General features: G+C 39.2%; 1 protein-coding gene across 4 annotated transcripts in view; it reads right to left on the bottom strand.

The window, feature by feature from the left end:
* Window positions 1-15,767: 15,767 nt before the first annotated feature.
* The window catches only part of SUSD1 (sushi domain containing 1), a 142,836-nt gene continuing 136,453 nt past the window's right edge, over window positions 15,768-22,150 (bottom strand). For all 4 annotated transcript variants that reach the window (XM_023727387.1, XM_004372351.3, XM_023727389.1 and 1 more), the window contains 2 exons: window positions 16,947-17,040; window positions 15,768-16,594 (listed from right to left, as the gene is read on the bottom strand). In XM_023727387.1, the coding sequence (XP_023583155.1) occupies window position 16,594; window positions 16,947-17,040 (95 nt within the window). In that variant the 3' untranslated portion in view covers window positions 15,768-16,593. The remainder of the gene's footprint in view (window positions 16,595-16,946; window positions 17,041-22,150) is intronic.

The raw sequence follows: 22,150 nt of genomic DNA, 5'->3' as shown, positions 1-22,150 counted from the left end.
TTTTCTTTTGGGAGTTTTTTAATTACCTTTTCAATCTCTTCTTTTGTTATAAGGTTTATTTAGTTGTTCTAACTCTGTTTGTATTAGTTTAGGTAGGTAGTGAGTTTCTAGAAATTTGTCCATTTCCTCTAGGTTTTCAAATTTGTTAGAGTACAAGTTTTCATAGTATTCTGTTATGATTCTTTGAATTTCCATTGGGTCTGGTGTGATATTGCCCATCTCATTTCTTATTCAGATTATTTGCTTCCTCTCTTGTTTGTTATTTGTCAGTTTGACCAGTGGTTTATTGATTTGGTTGATCTTTTCAAAGAAACAGCTTTTGGTCTTGTTAACTCTTTCAATTGTTTTTCTATTCTCTATTTCACTTAATTCTACTCTAATTCTTATTATTTCCTTTTCTCTAGTGTCTGAGGGTTTCTTTTGCTGCTCTGTTCCACTTTTTAGAGTTGTAGGGTTAATGTTTTGATTTTGGCCCTTTCAATTTATTGCTATAAACTGACCTCTGACACAGCTTTTGCTGTGTCCCAAAGGTTCTGGTAGGATCTGTTTTCATTCTCATTTGATTCTGTGGATTTCTTTATTCCATCCTTAATTTCGTCTTTAACCCAGTAGTTTTTGAGCAAGGTGTTGCTCAGTTTGCATGTGTTTGATTTTTTTTCCTTGCTTTTTCTGTTATTGATTTCTACTTTTATGGCTTTATGGTCAGAAAAGATGCTTTGCAATGTTTGGATGCTTTGGATTTTGTTAAGGCTTGCTTTATGGCCTAACATGTGGTCTATTCTGGAGAATGTTCCATGTGCATTGGAAAAGAAAGTATACTTGGCTGCTGTTGGGTGGAGTGTTCAGTATGTCTATGAGATCAAGTTGGCTGATTGTAGCATTTAGATCTTCGGTGTCTTTATTGAACTTCTTTCTGGATGTTCTGTCCTTCACCAAAAGTGGTGTGTTGAAGTCTTCTGCTATTATTGTGGAGCTGTCTATCTCACTTTTCAATGCTGTTAGAGTTTGTTTTATGTATTTTGGAGCCCTGTTGTTGGGTGCGTAAATATTTATTATGGTTATGTCCTCCTGGTGTATTGACCCTTTAATCATTATATAGTGTCCTTCCTTATCCTTTGTGGTAGATTTTACTTTAAAGTCTATTTTGTCAGAGATTAATATTGCCACTCCTGTTCTCTTTTAAGTGTTGTTTGCTTGATATGTATTTTTCCATCCTCTGAGTTTTACTTTGTTTGTGTCTTTAAGTCTAAGGTGTGTCTCTTGTAGGCAGCATGTAGATGGATCGTGTTTTTTAATCCATTCTGCCACTCTCTGTCTCTTTATCGGTACATTTAGTCCGTTTACATTCAGCGTAATTATTGATATTTATGAGTTTAGTGCTGTCATTTTGATGTTTCTTTTTTGTGTTGTTGATAGTTTCTTTGTTCCAGTCAATTTTCTGTGCTGAGTCATTTTTCTTTATATATTTTCTTTTCTTCTTTTTCATTGTTGTTGATTTTGTATTTGCTGAGTCTTTATGTTCTTCTTGCTTTTTATTTTGATGTGTAGGATTGTTAGTTTCCTTTGTGGTTACCTTAATATTTACCCCTATTTTTCTAAGTTTAAACCACTCTTTTTTTTTTATATCACCTTGACTTCCTCTCCATATGAAAGATCTATGACTACATTTTCTAGTCCCTCTTTTTTGTTTTAATGTTGTCATCTTTTACAGATTGACGTCTCTGTTTCCCTATTTTCAGTGTTTTAGCTTTGATTTATTTTTGTGACTTCCCTATCTGGGTTGATATCTGGTTGCTCTGTCCTGTGTTTTAGTCTTGGGTTGTTATCTGATGTTATTGCTTTTCTAAGTGGAGGGCTCCCTTTAATATTTCTTGTAATTTTGGTTTGATTTTTGCAAATTCCCTAAGCTTCTGTTTATCTGGAAATTCCCTAATTTTGCCATCATGTCTGAGAGACAGTTTTGCTGGATATATAATTCTTAGCTGGCACTTTTTTTCCTTCAAGGCTTTATATTTGTCATCCCATTGCCCCCTTGCCTGCATGGTTTCTGCTGAGTAGTCAGAGCTTAGTCTTATTGACTCTTCTTTGTAGATGACTTTTCATTTATCCCTGGCCACTCTTAAAATTCTCTCTTTACCTTTGGTTTTGGCAAGTTTGATTATAATATGTCTTGGTGACTTTCTTTTGGGGTTCGATGAGCATTTTGGATTGATATCTTCTCATCTTTCCTGATATCAGGGAAGTTTTCTGACAACAAATCTTCAACAATTCTCTCTGCATTTTGTTGTCCCCTCCTGTTCTGGTACTCCAATCACTCATAGGTTATTCCTCTTGATAGAGTCCCATATAATTCTTAGGGTTTCTTCATTTTTTAAAATTCTTTTATCTGATTTTTCCCCCAATAAGTTGGTGTCAAGTGCTTTATCTTCAATCACACTAATTCTGACTTCCATTGCCTCAGTTCTGCTCCTATGACTTTCTATTGAGTTGTCTAATTCTGAAATTTTATTGTTAATCTTCTGGATTCTGATTGCTGTCTCTCTATGGATTCTTGCAGCCTGTTATTTTGTCATTAGCCTTTTCTCTAATCTTCTTAAGTTCTTCTTTTGCTTTGTCATGTATTCCTTAGTTTGTTCTACATTTTGCATAATCTCTTTCCTGATTTCTTGAAGAGTTCTGTATATTAATCTTTTGTATTCTACCTCCAGTGATTCCAAGAAGTTCTCTTTCTCTGGAAAATCTCTTGATTCTTTGTTCTGGGAACGTACTGAAGCCATCACAGTCTGCCTCTTTATGTGATTTGATATTGACTGTTGTCTCCGAGCCATCAATAAGTTATTATATTTATTTATTTTATGTTTGCTTACTGTGTCCTAGCTTCTTGTTTTGTTTTGTTTTGATATGCCTAAATAGGCTGCTTGTGTGAGCCAGTTTGATTATTGGTGCCTTTGAAGCTGTAAAGTCCCTTCACCAGGTGGTTAGATCTGTTATTATATACGTGACCCCAGGAATCTGTTTACTTTTCTTGAATGGATTCAGCTAAGGTGTCCAGGTAGTCAGTCACCAAATGTGTGGTGCAGGCTCTCACCTACAGTCCTAGACAGGCAGGTGTGATTGGTGTATGCACAGGTATCTGGCTGCAGTAGGGGGTCACACGCTGAGCAAGGCAGGGGGCTGATGGCTGCCCCTGAGTATCTTGGAGGAAAGCATGTCCCTGTTCCCTAGAGCATATAGGTGGGTGGGTTTTGCAGCTGGACTATGAGCACCCAATGGTGTTGGCTATAAGGACTGGGAGGCACCACTTATTCTTGGACTCGTGATACAGGTGGCTAGGTGGCGTCGGTGGAGCCACCAGTCCTGAAGCCCCTGATCTGGGTATGTGAGAACCCTACTTAATGAGCAGAGCAGTGTCAAATGTCATGAACTTGCCACTTCACCACATAGCTGATACAGTCGAAGTTAGGCTTCAGGTATATACCCTGTTGTACTGTGGTAATGAGGGCCTACGCTGTTGAAATGGGCCCACACAGGTCTAGGCAGGGGTGAAAGGCATTCAAAGTCCATGGACCACTTACGCCTGTGCCTCGGCAAAGGAGCTGTGCCTACCCTGATTTCCCATCTTAGGGGAGCTTTCAGATTATTTTTTCCTGTTTGTTAATTTGTTCCCTGTCCAAGGCTGGGAGAATGGCTCAGGGTGTGTCCGACTTCCAACCCAGGGGACTTAGCAATTGCTGAATCCAGCCCAGGACCCGGTGCAGAGCGAGGAGGGGGCAGGTAAATGGGAAAGAGGTTTTTCCCGAAGGGGGTGTTTTTTGACCCGCACAGTAGGTCAGATGCATGTACTTATCTTTTGCCGATTAAGTGCCGCTTTTCCTGATTCTTGAGGCCTGAGTAGACTCTCTGCTGCTCGGTCTCTCCCTATGTGGAAAACACCTCCTGAGTGCCACTGCTTGTCTAACTGTGCATGCCAGCCAATCCAGTTTGAAGGGTACCGGCTCCCACCAGGTCAGGTCTGGCAACTCCTGGCTGCTTCCAAACCATCTCTCCTTCCCCCTGCCACACAGTATGACTCCTCAACTTTGCCTTTGATGTTCAGGGCTCCTAGATTGTCATACATAACCGATTCACTTGTTTTTTCCGGTCTCTTATTGTAAGAGGGACCACAGGAAGCATCTGACTACTCTGCCATCTTGGCCCTGCCTCCAATAATACTTTTTTTTTTTTTTTTTTTTGATGTAAAAAAAAAAGATTACAGCCTAGGAAACCCTATGGGGGCAGTCCTACTCTGTCATATAGGGCCACTATGAATCAGAGTCAACTCCACGGCAACAACAACATACATAAGAAATGATAATCAAATGGGAATCAAACTACCATTTTATTAATAGCTGATCCAGTTTATACTAATGTTCAGTGAGAGACTCTGGAAAAAACAGACTGCAGCACAAAGCTCAGGTTCAAGCCTAAACAGAGACTCTACTGTAAATCTCAGGACCAAATATTCAGGCATCATCATGTGGCAAGAGCTGACTGGCCATCCCAGGCACCCATTTAGATCTGGAAATGGAAAAGAAAGTGAGCAGAGCAGCTGTAAAACCATCTGGCCTGGGTAGGGGAGTGTGAAGCAGGAAAAGAGTGGGAAGAGAAGCCTCTGACATGGGCAGAAGTGTTTAAAAGTTCCCCTTCCCTATAGTAGGGATTTTATTTTTGTTCTGTTATTAGTGTCTGCTTAGGCTTTGTGGTCAGAAAATACGGTCTGAGAAAGTTCATCTTTTGAGAACTTAATGAGGTTTTCTTGCTGAGCTGTTTCTTTGAGCAACAGTTTCTTGAACTTTTAAAATGAAACTGTGTTATTTATACACATTTAATATACCTACAAATCCAAGCTTATTATCTGTATTATTCAACATTTATTCAAAAGTTTTATAATTTTATTTACTTATTATCTGTTTGATTGGTAGTAGATCCATAGGAGCCTGTTAAAAATTGGTTAGTGGTTAAGAACTACTGCTCTTAACCAAAAAATTGCCAGTTCAAATCCACCAGGCGCTCCTTGGAAATCCTATGGGGCAGTTCTACTCTGTCCTATAGGGTCACACTATAACTCAGAATCGACTTGACAGCAATGGTTTTTTTTTTTTTTTTTTTTAATAATTGTGTATTTAGAAAATTCAGACCATGACAATCATTACTTTTTTTTACTGTCTTTTTAAACTTCTTTTATATAAAATGATTCTCTTTATCATATAATTCTTTTTGTCTCATTTAAGGTTTGAGCCTTGAATTCTATTTTTCTATTATACTGCCAGAACTGTTTGTTTGATATATCTTTGCCACATTTTATTTTTAACCTTTCTGAGTATTTTATGTTGACCCTGTATCGATCTGATGACTTTTGCCTTACTTCTACTATATTGTTTTATGTTTTTAAAAATATTTCTTTGTGTTTCCATTCTGCCATTCCCTCCCCTTTCCTCTTCTCCTTCCTTCCTCCTCCATTTTCTTTCTTTCCATATATATTTTCTTCCCCCTCCGGTTTTAGAGGACATACATCTTTTTAATTTGACTAAGCTATATATCCTTTTTTAAAAAGTGAATGCGTTTTCATAATCAACAATGAATGTCAGGAAAAGTTAACATTAATTACTTCCCATGTAGTATAAGAAATAAGCCTATTTATATTCTCCTCTCCTACATCTTCATCTTTTAAAATGTAATCAGAGGATTCGTACCCAGATCATTTTCATTATATTTTTACATCATATATATTTACATATATATAATTATCACATATATTCTTTCATGATGTATTTTCACATTTATATTCAGTTTTATTAGTTGTTTCCTCAAATAGAGGAGAAGCTCTAAGAGTTCCAAGATTATTGACTGATTTTAGCTATGGTCAGAGAAAATATGTTATATGACTTGAATTCTTTTAAATTTATAGAAACTTGCCTTATTGCTCAGAATAGTCTATCTTAGTAAATATTTCACATGCATGTGAAAAGAATGTGTATTCTGGTGTCGGGCGGAGTGTTCCGTAACTATTAATCAGGTCAAGTTAGTTGTTATTATTCAAATCTTTTCTGATTTTTCTGTCTACTTGTTCTATCAATTATTGAGGAAAAAACAAAACAAAACAAAACACCCAAACCCGTTGCTGTTGAGTCGATTCTGATTCTGACTCATAGTGACCCTACAGGACAGAGTAGAACTGCTCCACAGGGTTTCCAAGGAGCAGCCGGTGGATTTCAACTGCCAATCCTTTTGGTTACCAGCCAAGCTCTTAACCACTGTGCCAGCAGGGCTCCAATTACTGAGAAAGAGTTGTTGAAATCTCTGACTATGCTTGTTGATTTGTCTGTTTCTCATTGCAGTTCTATAAGTTTTTGCTTCATGGATTTTGAAGCTTTGTTATTAAGGGCATAAATATTTAGGATTGTTATGTCCTCTAATTAATTGATCCTTTTATCATTTGAAATGGCCTTCTTTAACCCTGGTAATATTCTTTGCTCTGAAATCTATTTTGCATCGTATTAATATAGTCCTAAAGCTTCCTTCTCATTAGTGTTAGCATGGTACATATTTTTCTATCCTTTTACTTTTAACCAATTTGCATCTTTATATTTAAAGTGAGTTTTTGTAGGTAGCATAAAGTTGTCTTACTTTTTTATCCAGTGTGACAACCTTTGACTTTTACTTGGGATGTTTAGACCATTTACATTTACCGTTACCGTGGATATGGTTGGGTTTAAATCTACCGTCTTGCCGTATGTTTTCCAGATGTCCCATCTGTTCTTGGTTTCCTTGTTTTCTGCTTTCTTTTGGACTAATTGAGTGTTTTTTATGATTCTATTTTACCTTCTTTATTGGCATATTATCTAAACGTCTTTGCTTTGTGCTTCTGGTAATTGTTTTTTGGATTTGTAGTATGTATCTTTAACTTACCACACATAATATTACACCACTTCCATACAGTGTAACAGCCTTACAACAGTATGCTTGCATTTCCTTTCTCCCACACTTTGTGCTAATGTTGTCATACAGTTTACTTCTACAGTTATAATCCACAAATACATTGCTATTATTTTTGCTTTAAAAAGTTAATTTTCTTTAAAAGATACTTTAAGAAAGAGTTTCATATTTTTAAGTTATGACATACATTATTTTGATGAAATGGAAGAATATATTTTTTTAATGGGAGAGCTGGTCATGATACTTCCTTAATGCACATATTGTAGGCTTGATAATGTTACTCATATCTGTGCAGTAACAAAATCAAATCTTGAGTAGTGTTTATTTTGCTTCACAGCATTATTGAAGTATAATTTACATACCATAAAATTCACCAGTTGAAGTGTACACTTCAATGATTTTTAGTAAATTTTACAGTTGTGCAACCATTACCACAATCCAATTTTAGAACTTTCTCTTCACTCTAGAAATTTCCCTCGTGCCCATCTGTAGTCAATTTCCACTCCCTTTCTCCACCACAGGCAAGGCATCGATCTATTTTCTGTCTCTATAAATTTGCCTTTTCTGGACATTTCATACAAGTGAAATCATACACTATGAAGTCTTTTGTATCTGGCTTTTTTCACTTAGCATAATGCTTTTGAAACATATCGGGTACCACGTATCAGTATTTCATGCCTTTTTGTTGCTGAATAGTATCTCATTGCATGGGTACACCACATTTTGTGTTCCACTCCCCAGTTGATGGGCATTTGGATTGTTTCTGTTTGGGGCTATTGTGAATAATGCTGTTATGGATATTCATGTATAATTATTTGTGCAAACATGTCTTCATTTTCCTTGAGTAATTTCCTAGGAGTGGATTCTATGATAAGATTTATGTTATGATTATATTTGACCTTTTTTTTTTTTTGCAAGTAGATCAATAGATCATTTTCATCAAACATGATTGACTTTTGTCTTTCTCTTCACTATCTTTTTGTTCAACACAGGAAGGGTATCACTTATGTAATTGAATATATCCATCTAAAGTTGTTGCTTTAATTCAGACTCTTTGGAATGTGGGACCCTAGCATTTTTTATTTTTGTTTTTATTGAATTATAATTAATATAGCATAACATGAACCATTTTAAAGTGCATACTTCTGTGGCTTTTAGTATATTCACTACGTTGTGCAACCATCACCACAGTCTAATTCCAGAATATTTCATCATTCCAAAAAGAAACTCCGTGTCCCAATTCTCCCCTCCCCATTCCGTGGCAACCACTAAATTTCTGGAAGGCCAAAAATATATTATTAGCTGGCAACAGGATTCTTCTGAGGGGGGAAACTATTTTTAAAAATTACTTTGATAAACTTCTTGGGTAAAAGTGGATCCTCAGGGCACAGATTAGCAAAAAAACAAAACAAAAACAAACTGAAGACATAGCTAAATTGTTCTGCATTTCAGGAATTTAGGAGGTATGATAAACAAAGAGAAGGAGCCCTGGCGATGCAGTGGTTAAGGGCTCAGCTGCTAACCAGAACGTCAGCGGTTCCACCCACCAGCTACTTCTTGTGAGAAAGATGTGGCAGTCTGCGTCTGTAAAGATTACAGCTTCGGAAACCATATGGGGCAGTTCTGCTCTGTCTTATAGGGGCTCTGTGAGTCAGAATTGACTTGATGGAAATGGGGTAAACAAAGAACAATGAAAATGGGAAGGGAAAAGAGAGGCAAGAGAATTTTTAAGAACAAGGATACCTTATATTCACTTTTAAGTTGTTTGCATAGCATAAATATAATACTCTCTGGTAAGCAGAATAATGGCCCCCAAAGAGAGCCACATTTGACTCCCCAGAGCCTATGAATGTTACCTTATAAGGCAGAAAGAACTCTGTAGATGTGATTAAGTTAAGGATCTTCAAATGGGGAGATTATGCTGGATTTTCCAGGAAGGACCAATATAACCCCAGTGACTTTAGATGTGAAAGAGGGAGGCAGGAGTGTCAGAGTCAGAGATAGATTTGAAGATGCCACACTGCAAGCCTGAAGATGGAAAAAAAGTCACAAGCCAAGGAATGCAGGCAGCCTCTAGACCCTGGAAAAAGCAAAGAAATGGATTCTCCCCTGGAGCTTCCAGAAGGAATGCAGCCTGGCCAACACTTCGATTTTAGCCCAGTGAAACCTGTGTTGGACTTCTGACTTCCTGAACTGTTTAAGATAATAAATTTGTGTGATTTTAAGCCACGAGGTTTATGGTAATTTGTTATAGCAGGAATAGAAAACTAATACATTCCCCATTCACCAACATTACCTAAATGCCCAGAGTCCTTAATGTAATTTAAGTGGAAATCATGAAAAGGAGCTGGGGGATGGGGACATTTAGATCAGGGACCATACACAGGATGGGGAGATGATCCGTCAACTGAACTGATTCAGAGGAAGCAGAAACTAGACCCTAAAAATGACTGTGGGAATGTAATGCATCCACTTTTAACCCGTCATGGGATTTTCAGAAATCTTCGAGACAGCCCTGGACATTCCACCAGTTTTTGAGACAAGATTTAAGCCAAGCAATACCCATTGGATTTTGATTAGACACGTGTGTAACAGGATAGTAAATGCAATACTTTTTTTAAATGAAATCTTATTTTTATGTTTTTGAATAGTGATACACTTATATGTTTAAAATCAAAACAAAGTAAAAAGGTAAACACTGAAAAGACCCACTCTTACCCTGTCCACCTCCACCCTATTCTCTCTTGCCCCATTTGTAACCATTTTCAGTAGTTCATTATTATTATTCCAGTGTTTCTTTAAGAAAACACGAATATCTATTTTCATCCCCCCTCTTTTTTACATAAAAGATAGAATACCACATACGCTGTTCGCCATCTTGCTTTTTTCACTAAGCAATACATCTTAGAGATCTCTCCATATCAGTGCATAGAGTTCTTCCTTATTCCTTTCTTTACTGCATGGCATTCCAGTGTGCAGATGGAAGTACCATAGTTTATTCAACTAGTTCCCTTGTGAGAGGCGTTTAGGTTGTTTCCAAGCTTTTACCAGTATAAACAATGCCACAATGAATAACTTTGTATATGTGTCATTGAATATGTATAGGTAAATCCATAGGGCAGGTCCCAGAAGTAGGACTGCTGGGTTAAAGGACAAGTATTGCCAGATTCCCTTCTATTGAGGCCGTGCCATTCTCATTCTGTCCTCCCACTAACAGTGTTTGAGTGCCTATTTCCTCATAACCTCCCTGAGTATGTTGTCATACTTCTGGATTTCTCCCAACTTGATAGAGGAGAAATGATAGCTTGCTAATTTACATTTTTCTTAAAAGTGAGGTTGAGCATCTTATATTTAAGGGCCATTTGTTTTTTGTTTTTTCCTGTGAAGTGTCCTTTCATATCCTTTGCCCTTAAATTGGATTCTTTTTATCTTGTTTTGATCAAAGTCCCAAACAACTGAGAAGAAAGTAATAGGTGGCAAGTACTGCCGTATTCTAAAATGAAGATTTTTAACTGGTGTTGTGACTGTTAGCCCAATACCAGGGCTTTCTAACCAGTTTGTTCCCATTCAAACCCCTGCTGAGAATTTGTATTTCTAACACGTTCCCAGGCAATGCTAATGCTGCTGGTTAGGGACCGATTCTGAGAACCACTACTACAGCAGTGGTTTTCAAAATTTATCATACATAAGAATCCCCCAGGGACCTTGTTAAAATGTAGATTCTGATTCAGTATATTTGGGGTGGAATCATTAGCATGGCCTAGGAACTTGTTAGAAATGCAAATTCTCAGCAGGGGTTCAAATCGGAATGAACCAGTTCAAAGCCCTGCCCAATACCCAATAGAGAATATAAAGTAGTTTAAATGAAAAGGTCAAAAGACGCATGTGCTTTGGAGAAAATCGTTGGAGGGCTGAGCATTTTCTATCCCCCCACCACAAGGGTGGAGGGCCAGGGATCTTCCTTAGCTCCGGCCTAGAAAGAGGAGCTTCAAGGGGACCGCCATTCAGAGAGTTTGACTTGTATCCCCTACAATTTCTGAGAACACAGTGGCCTGGTGTCTGATTCCAAGGATGAGAAACCCAAGGTCGAGAGGCTTAGTCTGTCAGCCCAGCAGCAAGGCGAAGTCATGGGAGCCACATGGAAAGCAAGCTTAATTTCCACTGATTGGAAGACAAAGGGTCTAATGGGTAAGAAGACCAAAGGCAAAAGTCTGTGGCTGGTGCTACCCATGATGCAGGGCAGTCCTCCATTTGGCTTGGCAAGGAGCTGTGGGTTTCCATGGGTCAAGCAGATACCCTGGAGAGTAATTGTGCTAGAGGAGCCATGTTGATCTGACTTTGCCAGGGCAACAGAACCCAGTGTCACCAGCAGTAAGAAGCTGTGGAAGGCAAGAGCTAAGGTAGTGACTCAAGAGTAGAGGATAACAAAATACAAAATATCTGGACATACACAACAAGACATATGAATGAATTATCTCATATGTTGAAAACTAGAATACTCTAGATAGGAACACCAAAGAAAATTAAATGGAGACACATACCATGTTCTGAGATAGGAGCACTATATATTTAACTCCTCCCCGCCCCGCCCAAAAAAGAAAAACACTAAGACTTTGGGGGGAATTTTACCAAATAATTTTTTAGTTTATGTATAATACATATGTGTACATAAATAAACATGTAATAAAAGCTGAGACTATTTTGCGAATTAACAGAAAGAGCAGCAACTTGCTTTTACTTCATATGAAAAACATGTTTTAAAGTTATACCAGGTGGCATTGGCACAGAAATAGATCAGTAGAACAAAAGAGAAAGTTCAGAAATAGACCTTTAGTATATGATAAAGGTATGCTTTCAAATCACTAGGGAAAAAACATTCAATGAATATTAATGACAACTGGCTAAGCCATTTAGTAACAGTAAAAAAGGCACCTCCCACCTCATTCCTTATACTAAAATAAATTTCAGATTAATTAAAGTTTTAAATGTTCAAAAAGAAAGCTAAGCTAGGATTGGAAAACTCTTTTAAGCACGGCACCAAAGGCAAAATACATAAGGAAAAAGATTGAGAGATTTGATTATACAAATGTAAAATCTTTATGTGGTGATGTGTAACATAAGGTTAAAAAGGAAATGATAAACTAGAAAATTATTTGCAAAATATGACAGCTAAGAATTAAAATTACTATGACACAAAGAGCTGTTTCAAATTAATATAAGGCAAACAGGCTAAATGCTGAGAAAAAAGACAATTCACAGAGACCAAACAATTATAAATGGCCAATAAGCATGCAAAATAGATAATACAAACAAAACATTAAAACATTACTTTTTACCTGCTAGATTAATCAAGATTAAAAATATCAACAATAACCAGTGGTGTTGAGGGTGGGGAGGAGGCTTTCTGCTGGTAAAAGTGTAAATTGGTGTAAACTTTCCATAAGACTCCTCTGGCAATATGTAGCACAGTGTCAAATGAAAATATCTTTTGACCCAGCAATTTCACTTCTCGGAATTTATTGTAGTAATAATGGCAACATGGAAGATGGATGTGGCAGTCTGTGTACAGATTTGTATAACGATAGTAAAAATTTGGAGACACTCTAAAAGGACAATAGACAATTGGTTAAATAAATTACGGTACAAACTTATAATGGAGTCATTATTGACATGAAAATGTACCCAGGACATGTTGACGAGTGAAAGAACATTATAAAACCACATGCATAGTTTGACCCCATTCTAGTAACCCTGTGAGTTGTGCCAAAAAAGTATGGATCTGGACACACACACACAGACATCCATCACCAAAATGTTAACAGTGGTTCTTTCTAGCAGTAGAATTTCTGGAGGCTTTTACTTTCTTCTTTGTCTTTATATTCTCACCACCACCACCACCACCCCCCACCCCGCTCCTCCCCCCATCTTTTTCCCTCTCTCTCTTTCTCAAATAACAAGCAAACACTGCCTTCTTAATCAAGGGGAGACCAGTGGAGAACCATTTGCTTGGTTTCCACAGTATCTGATTTGCTTCATTGTATCATCCACCCACAAGCTTGGGCACAGAGAAAGACATACTCTTTCCTCTCCAGAATGGGGTACTTTAGTTTAGTCAACAATGGTTGTGGTAGGCAAAAGGTCCTTAAAACACTATTTGATTACTACTACTGGTTTTCTCTTAGATAGACAGAATGGAAAAATAGAAGGTTTAGAAAATAAGAATGTGAGATAAGCAATAAAAAGGGAGCATTGAGAATTCTTTTTTTACTTCCTTTAAAATCAGTTTAAATATTGACTCTTATTCCAAGGTAACATGGAACTTCAAGATAATCATTTTTGCTCTGGTCTTAAGTCCCAGCTGCAATTACAGGTCTTGTTCAGAGACTAGCTATTATCTATTTCCCTTAGTTACTTCATCTGTTTGTTTGGTTGTTTGTAGGTCCCTCTAGAAGTGATTGGGGCAGAGGGGTACCTTAGAGTGTAACAAGACACATATGCTATAATATTAAAGGCAAAGTTTAAAAAAATATTGTTTGGAAATTTAAAGGCCTAATTTTCCCAAGAAGCCAAAGGGCTAATTCAAAGATTAGCTCAGTAGCTAGCTCAGGGCCTATCAATTTCCAGGAAAATGAACTAGACTTGCAGTCAGTCAGAACACTTGGGCCCACAAATTCAAGTCATGTATCTGTCTGATCCCATTTCTCCATTCCTAAAATGGGGATTAATAACCCCTGACCTACAGCGGTTGTGGGGATAGAATGAGAGAATGCATGTGGTTGTACCTGCTGTACAGTTGAGGAGATAAACAGACACTAAGTCCCCGGGTGGTGCAAATGGTTAACACACTCAGCCACTAACCAAACGGTCGGAAGTTCGACTCTACCCAGAGGCACCTCAGATGAAAGGCCTGGTGATCTACATCCAAAAAATCTGCCATTGAAAATTCCATGGAGCACAGTTCTACTCTGCACACATGGACTCACCATGAGTCAGAAGCAACTCAGTGGCAACTGGTTAACTGGCAATGGGCACAAAGACATCAGCCAAGGGACAATATGCTTCATATCTGGGGGATCCCCCCACCCGGAGCTGATTCCTGGTCTGCAAGGGAGCTCAAGACCAGATCTCAGTGCTCACCTGTATACACTGTCAACATGACGGTTAACAGAGGAAAAATTCTTCCCTTAGGATCCATCTTTAGAGGGACTCATAATCCAGCTCAATACCCCAGTCTATGGCAGGCTACCTGGATCAGCCCTTTGACAGAAGGACCTGGCATTCGTTCTCTAGGAAGACCCACTATCAATCTCTTGAGGTCCCTTTCCCCCTCAACCAGGAATCCACTTGAGGAAAAAAAATAACAGTGTTGTGATACAGCTACCAAGTGAGTTTAGAGAACTTAAAGCCACGGTCATGCTTATGAGAAAACTATTAGAAAAGAGCTGCAGAGAAATGATGCATGCTCTTTGCAAAGGCTCAGCACCTGCTTCTGTTAAGTATTAACACTAAGCAACTTGGCATTCTAATTTAGAACATTTAGAGGCAGTGACAAAGTCCACATTTTTGCTATTTTAGTCATCTTTCATGAACTGTTTTTGCCTTTCTGCACTGTTTTCGGAAGTTGATATTTTGCTTAATATGTAGTCAGTTATTTTAACCAGAAACTTTGATACTAAGTAAGTGGGATTTCTTCCTCTCTATGACAATTATTCTAAGTTCCCATGTGGACAACTGTGGCTTCTTTCACAGTTAATTATAGGGCTGGAAATTAAGAACAAGGGTGGGCTACAGAAACATATGGTGTTTACAGAACTGGTGAAAAGGGGATGGGGAAGAGAGGGGGCAGAGCTCAGATTCTCTCTTTTGATGGAGAAGGACTATGGGGAAAATCCTTACCCATCAGAGGCCCGACTCTATACTAACCAAAATCATTTGTAATGATTCCGAATTTATTCAAGGAACTGTGAAAACAGTATGAGTTTGAATTGTCACACATAGAAATTAAAAAGTAGAAATCTCTATGTATTAATCTATGAAGAGCTTTCCTCTATAATCCACTAAGATGATTGCAGAGAGGGTTTCAGATGTTGATCCTAAGTTGTAGTCTGATGTACAACCTAGACCCTAAAGGATAATTATTTCCAATATTAAGAACCATCTTTCAAGAGCCTGAAAGCTAGCACTGAATACCCAAGTAGCAGGATATGCCTTCTGTCTATCTGACCATTCCCCACGGAGTAGATACACTCTGGGCCCGCAACCCCAGTGGGAAGCATGCACAGTTTCCACCTGTTGCTACTGTCTCCTCATCTGCCCACCAGTCCAGGCTACTCAGATCTGTCCCCCACTAACACTCAGGGAGACGGCAGAGAGCATGCCAGCCCACAGCATGTCCCTTCCTCTCCGGACCCCAAGGTTGCACAACTCTAAGGACACATTCACATATGCTGCTCCCTGAGGTTGTGTAACGTAACTATCATCTTTTCTCTTCCCTCATTCTTTTTTTCCTCCAAGCCTAGAAGGGGTGGAGAAGAGAGAGGAGAATAACACTGTGACTTAGAGAAGCCACAAGCCTCCATCTTGCTTTATTCATTCTGAGACTTGGGGTTAAACTGTCAGTTAGGAAGGAAAGCTAAAGAATACTGACTCAGACTTTAAAAGTGAAATTGAATCCACTCCATCTGTAAATTCAGCATATTGACAGTAGGCCCAGTACTGCTTACAGTTAATGTATCATGGCTCAGGTTGTAGATAAAAGGGATGATCATGTCACCCACCATTGCTCCCCTCCCTGCAACACACATGGACGCTGGCCATGGGCTCGATATTGTTTCAATCCACTGTTACTACACTGCCACTCAATCCAAATCTCTAAAGGAAGCCACTGAGCAGTTTTAGGATACCCTTAGCAATAAAAAATAATCAGGGAAGAACAATCTAAATTACAGAATATTTTTACTGGAATGCAGACTTATTACTTTTGAATATATAGGGCAATTGGAATTGAATCAAAGCAAGGCTGCCTAACAGAGATTGTAGAGAACTTACGGAGTAGCCAGGCTAATATACTTTCTAATTAGCATATCGATTAATTGTGAGGAAAGGGCTGCTTCTAAAGTGCTCAAAAAGTTTGCTCTTGTCAATGTTCTCTATCCTTTTCAATGAACTCCTTCATAAAGTGAAATTCCAGCCCAAACTTAAGTCCTTCTCAACACATATTATGAATGAATGGGGTCTGAATTAGTTAACAGAGATACTATAAAGGAGGATGCAGAGACTCTTACTTTCAGTGTCTAGGGGTATCACTCAGAGGAAGGCACAACACAGCCATGATCTGTACACTGTAGTCAATACTGTATTGTATATCAAGGGTCTCAACTTCATAGACACAGAACTGGTCCTGTACCAGCAATCCCTGAATTTTGTCCTTTCAGGAGATTCCATAGAGATGGCCACCACCTGGAATCCAGGAATGGGGCCAAGCTGGGAGTGGAGAAAGTTGCAGGCCCGCACACCTTGGGATGGAAGCCACATGGGCCTCTGCGTAGGCATCTGAGAAACTGTCATAACACCTGCCCCAGCAGCAGGACATCCTTCCCACACAGTGTCAGTCTGCCATCTAGACATGGAGGAGGAGAAACAGAGATGAGACAAAAATGGACACACTCTGGTTTCCCACTGTGCACCCCTACGTGCGGCTCATGCACACATCCATGGGAGGAGAAGGGTGAGCCGCACAGGAGATCAGCCAGCATTCTGTGAGCAACCAGGGCAGCCATCACCACTCCCCTTCCTACACTGAGGTGCAGGGTCAGTCATGCCTTTCACCTGCTGAGTGCACTCTGCTGAGTCCAGGACAACCTTCCACTCACATTCCCTTTGAACCCTCCTCAACCCCAGCTGTTCTTCATGAGTCCAATCCCATCCTCCCTCCATTCCACTCATTTCTTAGAGATGACAGGGTCACATACCACACTGCTGAGAAGGACAGGAATGCAAGAATGATCACAACAGCCATGGAGCCCAGTCCAACACCCACCATCTGCTGCAGCGTGAGGGATGAATCTGCAGAACAAAATCAGATGCTGAGTTGAGCAGATGTCACCAAATCATGGCTCTCCCAGGAGATACACACACAACTGTGCTTGTTCCATTGTAACCCAGAGCTTGGTCCCAATTAACCAGCAATCCTAAGAATGTCCAGTGTGCCTTTTGGCCCCATGAGCTGGCCCTGAGGATGCAGAACCTCAGGAAACCACAGCTCCAGGGTTTTTTCTGAAAAGGAAGCATAAAACCAGCCCACATTAAAGTTACAAGGGAGAGAAAATCTTGAGTATACAAATATTACATACTGCTGCACACAAATGCTACATACTGCATTGGTTTTTGTTGGTCCTCTCTCAAGTCAATTATACTTGATAGATTTTTTAGGAGCATTTGTCCTTAGCATTGACAAAGAAGTCATTCTGACATTATTTGAATTTCTGCTCCAAAAATGATAGCTAGCTCAGGTGGTCAAATATAGCAGAAAAATATCTTTTGTTGAAATAGAATCACCTTTCATTTTCCCCATACCTGAACAAGGATGGTACCACCCTGCTCTGCTCAGCAGGTTGCTGTGAGTATAAAATAAGAAAATTGATGTAAAAGCTCTTTGAAGGATGTATGTTCTATTTGGGGAGCATTACATGCCAACCCCAGGGAGATCCCTGGTTATAAACTCAAAAACACCCTCAGGGTTGCACATTTGGACCAAGGGACTGAGTCAGAGCACCATGTTCTAGAGTAGGAAAAAAGATCTGATTTTAAGTTGCAAACACTTGTTTAGCACTTATTATGTCCAGACATTATTCTAAGTTATTTAGTCTCCTAACTACCCTTTATGCTGGGCACTATCCTTATTCCCATTTTACAGATGAGGAACCCCAGGTATAGAGTGGCTAAAATTTACCCAACACTACCTAGCTAGTAAATGACAGAGCCAGGATTCACACCCAAGCTGTCAATCTCCAGAGTCTTGGTTCTTGAGCACAGCACCATGCTTTCTTAATGCCAATCTGAATCCAGCTCTACCTGCAGCAGAACAGACCGTGTCCCCTCAGAAGTCAAGGGGCTGTGACCCTAATACATCACGACATGTTTTCTCCCTTTCAAAATGGGTGATTGAGAGCTTCACATAACTGACGCCATGATGAACCTGTAAGTTTTTTTCTGCCTGTCTTCTCCTTTCCGCATACTTTTGTTAATGGCTTTATTTTGTTGGGTCCAGCCACCTGTGACTTACGACCCCCTACATAAAGATTGAGCCCAGATGTTTGGTCTGTAAATCTTTAGCCTGATAAGGAGATGTCTGGCATGTATCTCTTTAGTCTGATAGTCTCTTATAATTATCTTGTAATGAGTAACTCATCCAGCCACGCCATCTGTGGGCTATGTGCCTAAAAGACACTGTGTCCCACTTATGACAAAGATATATAAGCTCTAATGTAAAATTGCCTTTTGGGACTCCATAAAGACAGCTTGCACTGCTGTCGGACTCCCCTAAATAGACTCTCTCTCTTTCTGACTTGGAGTATGTTTCATTGGCTCGACTGCTCCAGGGTATGGACCCTAACTGGGTAATAGGGCCATGCCCAGACCTTTCCTGCAAAGGGTGATGATTGCAGGGCCTCAGGCTGTAGCAGCTCAAGTTTGTCTTTGGAAGAGGCAAAAATCTGTAGGCAATGGTTCTACCAGTCATTTAAAAAAAATCGTAGGGGCTGAGTCTGCATATATAGAATTAAAAATAAATACACCTCCAAGCCATGGAATAAGCGTAAGGAAGTACAGCCAAATCCAAATTATTCCAGATGATTTCTTGCTGATACCATTTCATTTTTCTTCATTTTTTTGTACCCTCCTTTGCCAATGCCCCAGGTATGTACTTAGTCTGCCCATGGGGTAATCCAGTACTGCCTTCCTTGGAAGAGCTGAAAACAGCAAATGCAAAGACCTATTACTGTAAGTTGTGGGTGAAGGAACACTTGAGAAGAAAAATAGTAGCCCCTCAACTTAAGATACCCTTCAAAACATAGGTAACGTGCTTTCCTGGCAGTGAATGAGGCACATCTGAGAACCATTCTAGCTATTTAATTTTTTTCATCATCTAATCTGCACTGTCCATATGGTAGCCACTAGCCACAGATGGCTATTTAAAAATTAAATTGATTAAAATTGAGTTACATTAAAAATTCAGTTCCTCAGTGTTATGAGTTGAATTGTGTCCCCGCAAAATATGTGTTATAAATCCTAACCCCTAAACCTATGGTTAAGGAGTCCTGGTGGTGCAGTGGTTAAGTGCTTGGCTGCTAAACAAAAGGTCAGTGGTTTGACCCCACCAGCCACTCCACGGCAGAAGGATGTGGCAATCTGCTTCTATAAAGAGTGCAGCCTTGGAAACCCTATGGGGTAGTACTACTCTGTCCTATAGGATTGATATGAGTCAGAATCCACTGGATGCGAGGTACCAATGGGTTTTATACCTGTGGATAAAATACCATTTGGAATGGGTTTTCTTTGCTATGTTAAGCAGACAGTATTAGCATAGGGTATGTTTTGAGTCAGTCTCTTTGAGATGTAAAAGAGCAGATTAAGCCGAGAGGGGAAAATAGATGCCATGCGACATGAAGATCACCAAGGAGACAATGAACAGAAGCTGGAAAGAGAAAGGACCTCTCCCAGAGCTGACAGAGAAAAAGCCTTTTCCGTAGAGTCAGTGCCCTGAATTTGGACTTCTAACCTCCTAAACTGGGAGAAAATATATTTCTGTTTGTTAAAGCCACCTACTTGTGGTATTTCTGTTATAGCAGCACTAGGTAGCTAAGACAGTCATACTAGCCACATTTCAAGTGTTCAATATACATGTGGCTAAACCAAACCAAACCTGTTGCTGTCGAGTTGATTCCAACTCATAGTGACTTTGCAGGACAGGGTAGAACTTCGCTATAGGGTTTCAAAGGAGTGGCTGGTGGATTCGAACCGCCGACTTTTCAGTTAGCAGTCGAATGCTTAACCATTACACCACCAAAGGCTCCGTAGACACGTGGCTAGTGACTATCATACTGGACAGCACAGATTTAGAACATTTTTATCATTGCAGAAAGGTTTCTTGATCGGTGTTGGTCACATCTCTACGACCAGGTTAAGAGCAGTTTGCTTCTATTGGAAACTCCATAGAGCACTTGGCACCAGCAAGAGCAGTCATGGACACACCTCTGGCTACATTTTCAGAATAAAGGGGCCTTGACACTTTAAGCTGACTTAGGAAATAATATTGGAGTTATTATTCCCTTTCCTTGAGCACAGAGAATGTGACCCAGCTGGAGCTGGGCTCACAAGGACTCACAAGGACACATCAAGTGGGCCCTGAGGTATAAAGACAATAGCTAACATAATCTTGGAAAATATCTTTTAGGGAAACTCACATAAAGCCAATAAAACACAATACAAAAGACTTTCCACTCTTACTTTTTCTATTAGCACTTAGTGAATAGAAATTTGTTGCAACAATGAAGACCCTCCTGACTGAAACCTGTACTAATGATAGTAAGAAAGACAATTCAAAATGTAGGATCACAGTTTCTAGCCAATCTGTGAAAAGACTGAGCTTTCAATGGTTTTGCCCATTTGTAATGTTAATATATACTGATGGCTCTGTAACTGTTCTTTGGACTCAGGCAGATACGGCTGTGGCAGCATGCTTGTCCGATTTCCCACTCTTGCCTATTCTGTAATATACTTTGGACTCGGGCAGACATGGCTCTAGCAGCATGCTTATCCGTTTTCCCACTTTTGTCTGTTCTGTGATATTTCCTTGGACTCAGGCAGACCAGGCTCTGGCAGCATGCTTGTCCGTTTTCCCACTTTTGTCTGTTCTGTGATATTTCCTTGGACTCAGGCAGGCATGGCTCTGGCAGCATGGTTGTTCGTTTCCCATTCTGCCCTTTTGAATCTATACCGAATAAAACTTTCTTTTTGCTTTACTAGACTTTGTGATGTTTTTCCCCTACAACAAAGCTATGGGAAAGTTCTACTCTGTCCTATAGGGTCACTATGAGTCACAATCGACAACGGTAACAGTAAGTGGACGCTTTAAGAAGCTAGGTGTAAAATGGAAGGAGGGTGTGTGATTAAATTAGAAATTAGTAAAGAAAAAAACGGGAGAGTGACTTGAATTACTATATATTATAACAGTATAATATCAGTATAAGAATTAATACATTGGAACAAAATTAAAAGTCTACAAACAGACTCAAGCATAGCAAATAAACTCAAAGGTTGAACACTGGAGTCAGGTTGCCCCAATCTGTATCTTCACCACCACCACTCCCCAGTTTTGTGACCTTAGACAAGTTATCAGACATTCTGTGCCTTAGTTTCCCAACTGATGGATGATATGATGTGAGAATGATAACAAATAGTACCCACCTTATAGAGTTATTTAAGAAATAAGCTAGTTAACACCTGTTAAAACAGAACCTGGTGTAGAACAAGCAACGAACAAATATTAGCTATTGCAATTACTGTTGTTTTATTACTACTTCAAATCACTGCGCAAATGATACATTATTTATAATTGGTGCTGAGAAAATTGGCTAACTATTTAGAATAAAGGAGCTCTTGTGGTGCAGTGGTTAAGTGCTTGGCTGCTAACTAAAAGTTGACAGTTCAAACCCACTAGCCGCTCCATGGGAGAAAGATGTGACAGTCTGCTTCTGTAAAGATTACAGCTTTGGAAACCCTATGGATCAGTTCTATTCTGTCCTAAAGGGCTGCTATGAGTTGGAATTGACTTGACAACAACGGGTTATTTAGAATGATGTCTGATCCCTAGAGCTTATACCACACACCAAAATAAAATCCAGATGAATTAAAGACTTAAAATAAACCTTAAAAGAATTAGAAGAAAATATAAGTGAATATCTAATATTAGGGTGAATAAGAATTTTCTAAGCATATTTATTAATGCAGAAACCTTAAAAGAAGAGACTGATAGATTTGACCCCATTAAAAACCACAAATTTCTGTGTACCAAAGACTAGCATTGAAAAAAAAAGATAAAAAGGCAATTGGCAAACTGGATAAAATAATTCTAATAAATAATAGATAAGGGGTTAACACATAGAAAGTGTTACAA

Source organism: Trichechus manatus, unplaced genomic scaffold (genome assembly GCF_000243295.1).
Source record: "Trichechus manatus latirostris isolate Lorelei unplaced genomic scaffold, TriManLat1.0 scaffold00016, whole genome shotgun sequence".
NCBI lineage: Eukaryota > Metazoa > Chordata > Mammalia > Sirenia > Trichechidae > Trichechus > Trichechus manatus.
The sequence above is the reverse complement of the archived record's forward strand: the minus strand, read 5'-3'. Positions and strand labels throughout refer to the sequence as shown.